The sequence below is a fragment of the Montipora capricornis genome, chromosome 1 (genome assembly GCF_036669925.1).
Source record: "Montipora capricornis isolate CH-2021 chromosome 1, ASM3666992v2, whole genome shotgun sequence".
Classification (NCBI taxonomy): Eukaryota; Metazoa; Cnidaria; class Anthozoa; order Scleractinia; family Acroporidae; genus Montipora; species Montipora capricornis.
In genome coordinates, this window is record NC_090883.1 from 41,847,877 (window position 1) to 41,857,876 (window position 10,000).

The window sequence follows — 10,000 nt, forward strand, 5'->3', positions numbered from 1 at the left end:
AAAGGGTCTTCTTTGCGCTTCAACGTTAACCAGTTAAGTCCAAGTCAAGACGAAGAAGAAGGAATAGACGATCATAGCCCAAGAATGGATTTTGCCGATTCTCAAGCACCACCTGCTAGCGATGAATCCAGGACAATTGGTTATGCTACACACGATGCGATTCCCATGACAGTGTTTTACAGAAATGAGAATTCCGCGTCAAATTCGGCGAAGAAGTCCCGACCAACTCTCAAAGAGTTGAGAAGAGGGTTCGAGGAAGACCACGAGCAACAGGTATGGAAAATCTTGCGAAAATGTTTAATTACAGAATATGTGCATTCGTTTTTCTTCATTCAAAGTCGTATCGATTTCGCGCGCGACGAAGTTAAATTAATTCTTATTTTATCTCCTTTATTTACCTCCAAGCTTATGGCAAAAATGAGCAGGTGTCGAGTTTTGTACAGCGTAAATTCTCAACCGGAAATTCTAGTGTTTGTTTTAGCAGACACGGAACATTTAAAAACCAACAAACGCTCGAGGGATATGACCATTTTCATTTATGTCAAATACAAATGGCTTTTTGCATCGAGTCCGTACAATTTACCCACTCGCCGGTTACGAAGCTGTTATCAGACAGTTACTGTTTATTATAGTTTATAGATAACATCTTGCATCGTAGGCGTTTATAATGATTCATAGTCCAGTTTTATGCTCACGTTGGCTAGATTTTTGAATATTTTTTACAATTTCTCTGACACTGAAATAAAATTTGACGGACGAAAATTACCACTAGCCCATGTTCTCTGTAAATCACCAATTCCATGTTTCCTTTCAGCCTCCTTGTTTCGGGGATTTCTATTTAGGGTGTTTTAATCATCCACGAGACCGAATCACGAGTTTCCTTTGGCCTTCAATGAACATTGTAATACCTAGTTTGGTTATTTCTTTTCAAGTTTTAATCCTTCCAGATTTTTGCGATAATTTGTTATATTCGTAAAAAAATTCAGTCAACGTAGCATGTTTTTATAATTGATAATGATTTTGGGGTCCAGGGATGGCGGAGTGGTGAGATCACTCGCCTCCCACCAATGTTGCCCGGGTTCGATTCCCAGACTTGGCGTCATATGTGGGTTGAGTTTGTTGGTTCTCCTCTCTGCACCGAGAGGTTTTCTCCTGGTACTCCGGTTTCTTCTCTCCTCAAAAACCAACATTTGACTTGATTTGCATTAATTGGTAATTTCATTTTACATGCAGTGTCCCCAACTAGTGCTTAAGCACTAGAACGACTAGACACTTAAATAAAGAACTCCCTTCCTTCCCTTTGATACAGTCGAAATTTGAAGAGTAATAATTACATGTAAATGGAAAATTGGTATTTTAAAGTTGCGCGGATGTGAGAGAATGATTAATCTCATCTGGGGTTCGAATTTTTGCGAGTTCCCGTTGGGTTCAATTGTAATATCTTTAATTTAATATGTGTTCATCATTCTCTCACATTCGCTCACTTTGGTGGTTGGTTGGCCGCATTGTTCACACTGTCAGAAATACAGGCAACTGTATTTCAATGATGCTCTCAATGTGACTGTGTGATGCAGTTATGAGCTATGCTGTCAGTCGCTATTTGACTCTGTGGCTGCGTGATGCAGCTCGAGTCAAATACCCACATTTCACCCTTGCTCACCATAGAGTCTCCAGTAGCTCAGTGGTTAGAGCATCCATACTAGATCATGGAGGGTCATGGGTTCGAATCCCATCTGGGGCTCGCAAATTTCTGAGTTCTCAGTGGGTTCAATTGTAATACCTTTCATTTAATATGTGTTAATGATTCTCTCACATTCCATCTGAAATAATTATTTAGAAATACGACTTCCGTCGTTTTTGTACCTACCCTGCGAAGGTTGTACTGGCCGGGTTGCAAAATGAGTTATAAATATATGTAAGAGGACGTAAAAGAAACATTTTGCCTCAATTCGATGGCCCTTTCAAATGCAAGATGCGGTATTTTCTTCTTCTTTTTTTTCAATTAGATTTGGACTAATTAGTTATAAAATACGCGAATCATGCATGATGGGAATTCAATGTTCCAAGTGGCACAGCCCTTTCGCGACCACACCAACTGCACAGACTACCGCAGTCTTCCTGTATTATTGTAACTGGTAGTCTTATGTATCAGTAGTTATCAGGTCGATATACAACTTGACTTTGGAATCTTTTCAAACCTTCCTTTACAGCTAATGGTCTACTTTAACTTTGTGGTGATTCTTTTTTAATAAACACACCAGTCTCTCAAAATATCACTAATGTCGATGTTCTTTAACTGCTTGTGCAAACAAAAAAAACATTTGACATAGTGTGTTGATCAGCCGTTATTTCAAGCCCCGAATTACAATACAATACATACTTAATTGACCGCTCCCCACAGGGGCTTTTCAGGGCCAATGAAATACAGCGAAACGACGGAACAGAACAACAACAACAACTGTTAAGAATCCCAACTGGCCGGAGGCAAACCAGTTGGCTATTTACAAGTGCAGCTGGGAAGTTGAACCAGGGACTACCAGGAACAAATTCAACAAGTGGTCAGAGCAGGCCTTGAACCCGGGATCTCCGGATCTCAAGGCAAGCGCCCTAACCACTGGGCCACACTGCCTCCTGCCAACACTGGGATTAGAGTTGCATACAGTTATGTCTCGCACTGGTGGCTCAGTTGGTTGACCAGGCTGCTAGACATCCACAACTTTGGATGGCACTCTTCAAACCGCATGCATCATGAAGTTTCTCTGTATCTGCCCTGTATCTAGGCAAGGAGTGCAATTTTCAGCCTAACACTTGCACTAGATACAATAGCTAAATCTCCATATGGACACCATATTAATCAAATTTGAGCCAAATAATCCAGTGTAAAACACACATACCATTCACACCTCAATATGTTTAGATTCCTGAAGCCTTGCTGACTTCCTTGAAATGAACTTAGGAAAGAACATTTCAGTGAGTTAGATAAGCAACCTAATAACATGGGTGACAGGTTAGCGTTATTTTAGGTCAGGGTTGGTCAATTTTATTCTGATTCTATAGCTCGGTATAGCTCGGTTCATTTGTGCATGTTTTGCATGTTTTTCAGTGCCTTCAACGTTCATTTCCACTAGCCTTTGATCACAGTCCACAGAGGGTGGACACACACCTTTGTCTTATATTGCTAGGGGCCAGATAGCATAAGTGTCAAAATTTGATCAAGTTTTACCGTAGAGAGCAAGTACTGAAACTTTGCTTTTGAGAAAAAGGTAATGCATTTATTTGGTTTGTTTGTTTTTGTACAATGTAGCCCCTAGCAGAACCAGACAATGTGGACAATGTTGAAAACGGCCATCTTAGTAGCGATGAGGTTGTCATTCGTACCAAGAAAGAGAAGAAAGCCAAGGTCGCACCCAAGTTTGGTTGGATTAAGGGAGTTATGTTACGATGCCTGCTCAATATCTGGGGGGTTATGTTGTACCTTCGACTCACCTGGGTGGCAGGACAGGCAGGAATTGGATGGTCAACAGTCATCATCATTCTCTCTGCGGTGGTTACTTGGTTAACCACGTTGTCCATGTCTGCTGTTTGCACAAATGGTGAAGTGAAAGGAGGTAATTTTTTAAAGAATGTTTGCTTTTAAAGGGGGATAATTCTCTTTGAAATTTATACTGCAGCCAGGACTTCAAGTATGCAGTAAGCACACTGAAATTTTAAGCTCTTGAGTAAATGATGTCACTTTTCCCCAGATCGAACCATCTGAGGTTCAGTCAATCGTTTTTGAATGTGAGTAATGGTGGACCATGAAATCCAAAATGATAAAAATCAAAGCTCAAAATTTTGCCAGACAGAGTGTTGAGCAACACACTTTCGAAATCTGAATAACAAAAAGGAATTGATTTTTTGATCATAGTACCACTATGATGTGACAGCTCATGTAAGGGAGCCCATTATCGATTGTTTGGTGGTAGGGTACACCGTTGTAAATTCAGTTCTGAATCTTTTTTCTTCAGTCAATGATTTCTTGTGCTTGCTGAAGATTTCATTTTACGTGTGCTTTTTATAAACTTTGTGATTCCCACTTTCCTGTTTTCTTCAGTCTGTAGCTTACTATTAGCTTTAATTATGCTTGAAGTGTTTTTTTATTTGAGAAAAACATGAGGTAGCTAAGTTGATGTGATAGATAGGAATTAAACATGAAAGCCTTTTGACTTGGAGGTTAATTACTGCTTTGTCCCCTGGGCCACTTAGACTATTGTTATTCATTACCTGCGCAGGCTGATTTACAGGTAACCAGAAATGAGTTACATGAGTTCAGTTTTACATCACATCCAGTTAAATTATGTGCATCAGAAAAGCCATCAGTTGAGATCACTTGAGACAGAAATCGACCAAAGTAAAAAAAAAAGCTTGGTGTATGTTAATTTTGTTATCCATCACCCAAGCATATTTAATAGCAGTAGTAGTATGGTTAACAACTATTCACTGAAGTGGAGGTGGCTAGTGGTTACTGAGCCACAAAGTGGGGAGGTAAAATCCACCACTAGCCACTGACACTGAGGTAAATAGTTGTTTTAGTATATACTAAAACAGTGAGATACAGTAATAAATTATAGCGCAAAGAAATTATTTTAATTTATTCCTGCAATGGTTACAATATTTTTGATATTTTTTGTGTGTGTGTGTGTGTGTGTTTCATATTATATACTCAACAAAGTATCACGTTTCTGATTGGGCAATGACCAATTCATAAATATGTTATGGAGTGCAAGAAGAGGTTATACACCTCATTCCAAAATGGCCCCATTTTGGCCTCGTTCAAGGTTAAATGTTCTTATGAATTTTATGTTTGATAGCGAGGTCAAAAGGGCCAATTTGCAAGGAAACAAAAGAATGCTAAAATGGCGGCCAATTTGGAATAAGGTGTTTAAGTGCAATATTGGAAGTTGCTTTGGAAACAAAGCGATGGAGTGATTTTGTTGAGATTATAATATGTAAAAAAATGGTATGAACTTGCTCGCGCATTTCGCGATTTATGGTTACTCGTTTTTTTTTTTTAAGTTCTCAAATTGCGTTCACCTACGGCTTGTGCAATAATTTTGAGAACTTGCAAAACAACACTCATGCCCATAAATCACGAAAAGCACTTGTGTTCATACGATTTCCTATACGAACAGGCCATTTCTGAGTTCATGTTTGCCCCCTATTCAGAGTGAGTCTAAGTGCAAAGTCTTTGTCATCATGGCAATTGGTTCTACTTTACATATGAATTTTCACAAGACAAACTTCACACCTAGACTCGCTTTGAAGAGGAGGCAGACATGAACTCAGAAATGGCCAATTCATTCCACGTAGAACGACGTTATTCTTTCCTCTGGCTCAGTTACCTGTATGTTAAGTGTGAAATTTATTTATCAGTATATTTTTCCATTTCCTTGAGAAGAAAATAATACTTTCTCTCAATAGGTGGTGCTTATTATTTGATATCTCGCAGTCTTGGGCCAGAATTTGGTGGCTCCATTGGCCTAATCTTCTCAGTGGCCAATGCTGTAGCTGTTGCTTTGTATGTGGTTGGATTTGCCGAGACTGTCAAAGATTTGATCAAAGAACATGGTGGGGATGTGGATGTCATTGGGGAACTCAACATAATTCGCATTGTTGGTATTGGAACAGTTATACTGTTACTGTGCGTAACTCTAATTGGCTTGGAGTGGGTGGTGCGCACTCAGATGTTCCTTCTTTGCATCCTGGTGGTGTCCATCGTTGACGTCATAGTTGGTGCAGGGATTGGTCCGTTAAATGAACGAAGCGAAGCAAGAGGTTTTGTGGGCTTGAGTACCAGTCTCTTCAAGGAGAACTTCGGGCCAGCCTACAGAGATGGTGAAAATTTTTTCTCCGTGTTTGCTGTGTTTTTCCCAGCTGCAACTGGGATTCTGGCTGGTGTCAACATCTCTGGAGACCTCAAAGATGCTCAGAAAGGCATTCCCAAGGGGACACTGTGGGCTATTGTGCTCAGCACGATAGTGTATGTTGCACTTGACTGGTTAGCTGCTGCTTCAGTGTTGCGAGATGCATCTGGATTGATCGCTGTGGCTGTAAATGAAAGCATTGGGAATGCCACAAGTAGCTCGATGCAACACTGCACTGTTGACAACACTTGTCAATTTGGGTTGATGAATGACTTCCAGGTGAGATATTGGTGTATGGTTTGTCTTGGCAGGGCGCATAATACTCCTGTAGTTTTAAAAACTTACATTAAATTCTTAGAATTGCCTTGAAGTTTCACCAGTCCCCCACCTAATGTACATAGACCGTAATCATAAATGGCGGCCAAGAAATTATTATTTTGTCTTTATGCTAATCATCCTCACTAGCCTCACTTTGGCGAAAAATTTTTTTTGAATTTTGTTCACGCTAACGAGGCTTGTCAGAATGATTAGCATAAAGACAAAAGAATAATTACTTCACCGCCATTTCTGAATATGTTCTATGAGTGAGATGCTTCTCACATGCATTGAAAATTAATTTAATTATTTGCCACAGGTTCTCATTTAAGCAGAGCAAAGGAAAGAGCTAATAAGGGGTCGGAAAAAAACAAGTGCAAAGCTGGGGAGATTCCACCTGGTTTAACACTTCATCACATAGCTACTCAGACTAGATTTATTTCCCTCTTGTCTTTTGCCCTTTTCTTTTCACTGGAAAAGGTGCTGCCATCCACAAACATCTACATCTACATGTCCCAGCACTCGGCAAAGTCCCTTTTTGACTTATGGCTGTTTCTGCTTTAATAGGTGACCTTATACACCATTAGCCTTCTTTAGTGTCCCACAGGTGAGATTGGGCCTACAGCTTATAGTCCTTATCTAAGACAGGCCTTCTGATATTACGCGATGGTGCGATTTCGCACAATCGACCTCAAATCGCATCCGATCGCACAATTCACGAAAAATCGCATAATTCACAAAAGGACGCACAAAATTCATAAACTGAAACATAAATCAAGACGTTTCTTAGAAATTCCTGCATAAATACGCCATTTTAAAGATGATTTATCTTGGAAAAAGGCTAAAAAACCTTTGTCACCTTCGATTTCGTAAACATTCGAAGTTCAAGGCTTTATTTTTCATGTCGGGGACTTGGTACGAGTCTCCTTCTATTGGTGCAACACAAACACGCCCTTATATACACACCACTGAAATGACACAGTTGCCTTCTCTTATAGAGGAGATTTGTGAAAAATAAGCGAAGTTGTAAGTTTTTCGGCAAAATGTAGTTTCTTTCGTTGAAAACTGATAAAAACTTACTCAAGGATAAGTTTGTTGTGAAAACGCTCGCTTTTTCTTCGACGAAGAAGGAACTTCCCACATTCCGCCCAATCTGACAGTTCACGATCGAGCAAGAAAGTACCTCACAGGTACGCTCCACGTTTGACGATGGACTGATGTTTTCTCGTCGTGCAAATCTTTTATACGAGAGAAAATAAGCCACGGCTTACTCTGGCCACGGTGTACAAAATACGCAAAAGGAACTATTTATACGAATATATATTCCCAGGTCAATATAAGCCGCGGCTTGAAAAAGATGTGAACGTAGATTTTGTACCATTTATACGGGGTGAACATTCGAGTCTTACGTAAGCCGCGGCCAGAGAAAGCCGCGGCTTATTTTCTCTCGTATAAATGGGATATGGCCCTATTGTGATTGACCGTCTTCGAAAGTTCGTGGTTGACAAGCACCTTGATCATTCATTTGGCATGTTAGCTGTGTCCTTTCAACTTTTAACGTGGTGCACCGGTAGTGCCGGTAATGTCCATCGAGATACATAATTACTGTTCCTTTGTGTTCAAAATGTCTTTAGGGCAGCAAAAAAGTGTTTTACTTAACCTGAAACCTTATAAAACAAGCTCAAAATTGCTGCGAAAAAAATCGCATAATTTACATCATTTTTATCGCATAATTAGCCTTTCTAATCGCACAATCTGCCCTGAAAAAATCGCTTTATTTGCATTTTTGAATCGCACCCTGTCAGAAGGCCTGCCAAGAAGACTTCAAAGTCTAACCATTTGCAGATGAAATTACAAAGGCAGCACTTTATCCTCCGTTATTTTAAGATCCTGAGTGTTGATCCGGCCGGGGTTCAAACCCACAACCTCCTACTAATATTGACGAGAGAGTTTTCAGTGGTGACTCGTGGATGCTCAAAATACCATCCCTTTGCCTTTTCACTCTGTTAACCAATCCTCCGGATGACTCAAATCATTTGGCATCAGAGTAAACTGGCTGATGGGAAAGGTTAATCATATGAAGATATGTTATCTGGATATTGTTCTGTACCCTAATTGTGCGTCATGTTTCTTTTTTGATCAGGTAATGGAGAAGGTCGCAGCCTGGGGTCCAATTGTTACTGGTGGAATCTTTGCAGCAACACTATCTTCTGCCTTGGCCAGTTTAGTTGGAGCACCAAAGACCTTTCAAGCACTTTGCAAAGACAATCTCTTTCCAGGAATCAGTTATTTTGGTGTTGGAGTAAGTAATCTTTTTGTACAAAAATTGGCTGATAATAAACCTGGAATGCAGGACAGCTGCATCTGGGAGATTTGTATCCAAAGTCAAACCTATATAAAGCAGAATTGAGTCAAGGCCTTGAAATATGAAAAGTGTAAAATGAAGATTTAATGTTCAGTGATACTTATAAATTCAAACATTATTATTTTGTCTTCTTTGTGATGTGTAGGCCATATCATCATTTATTTGCTTGTAACATCACTTACCCTCCCCTGTAAGTCAGTTTATGTAGTGAAATTGTGACTGGAAATAGATCATGCAAGGTTGCTGCCTAATGGTCGCCCGGTCGCCTGGCGCGCCTTGTTTGTTGGCGCGGGCGACCAAATTTCTGGACAAGTAGCCCGAACGGGCGCCCTGATTCATCCTCACTTTCTTGTAAATATGATCCCAGCTGGAATTAATTAATTCTGGGCTCTTGAAAAAATGACTTTGGCTACTAACTTGTGATGTTGGAAGCCCGAAGGGCTCCCCTAAAATTTCCTTAGGCAGCAGCCTTGTCATGAAATCTGATTTAGGCGATATAGAAAACTCAAATTCTGCAACAAAACCCTTAAAACGTAACCCCACAGAGAAAAAAATATAGAATGGTGCTGGCAGCGATCTGCAAAAAATGATGATATGCAAGAATTTACGTAATGAGTTAACAATGGAACACTTTAACAGGAAATTTAAGGGTACAACGGATCTGAAAACTGGGTTCTTATTAAAGAAATGAAACAAAGACAGTTATTTAGCAGTCACTAGTGAGGTTTTACTTCCATGGTCGCTATGTCCTCTGGAATGGATATTCTAATCAATACACAAACTTGTTTGTCTGAGGTAATGTAGTTTTTAAGGAGTGCTTCTTTCTTTTCTTTTATGAGATAACTATGTTGTAATGTCCATTCAACTTTCCAAACGTTCGCAAAGGAAAAGATAGTTCTGTTTCAATGCTACTAGATTTACTTTGCAACCAGGAGAGGTGGATAGTCATGCATAGTTTGATGTTATTTTAGCATTGTCTAACAGTTGCTTTTCATCCTCCAAATGTTTGAAGGCACAAGTATGGCTAGACAAAGTTGATTTGACTATGACTGAGCAAGTGTGATCTGATCTGTTCTCCTGTACCTTTCTTTGATCTCAGGTTGGACCAGGTGATGAGCCACGCAGAGGTTATATCCTTACGTTCTTAATTGCTGGTTCTTTTGTCGCCATTGGAGAGCTCAACATAATTGCCCCAGTCATCTCAAACTTCTTTTTAATGTCTTATGCCCTCATCAACTATGCCGTGTTTGCAGCTTCACTTGGCAAGTCCCCAGGATGGAGGCCCTCTTTCAAGTACTACAACATGTGGGTGTCCTTAGTAGGGGCTATGGTGTGTGTTGTGATTATGTTCCTTATCAACTGGTGGGCAGCTCTGGTCACTATTGTCATCATCATTGCATTGTACAAGTATGTGGAC

At 40.0% G+C, this 10,000-nt stretch overlaps 1 protein-coding gene across 3 annotated transcripts in view; it reads left to right on the top strand.

Annotated features, from left to right (window-relative positions):
• The window catches only part of LOC138044585 (solute carrier family 12 member 2-like), a 19,876-nt gene that overhangs the window by 1,514 nt on the left and 8,362 nt on the right, over positions 1-10,000 (top strand). For all 3 annotated transcript variants that reach the window (XM_068891075.1, XM_068891061.1, XM_068891067.1), the window contains 5 exons: positions 1-273; positions 3,305-3,608; positions 5,461-6,182; positions 8,362-8,520; positions 9,683-10,000. The exon at positions 1-273 is cut by the window's left edge; the exon at positions 9,683-10,000 is cut by the window's right edge and continues 15 nt beyond it. In XM_068891075.1, the coding sequence (XP_068747176.1) occupies positions 1-273; positions 3,305-3,608; positions 5,461-6,182; positions 8,362-8,520; positions 9,683-10,000 (1,776 nt within the window). The remainder of the gene's footprint in view (positions 274-3,304; positions 3,609-5,460; positions 6,183-8,361; positions 8,521-9,682) is intronic.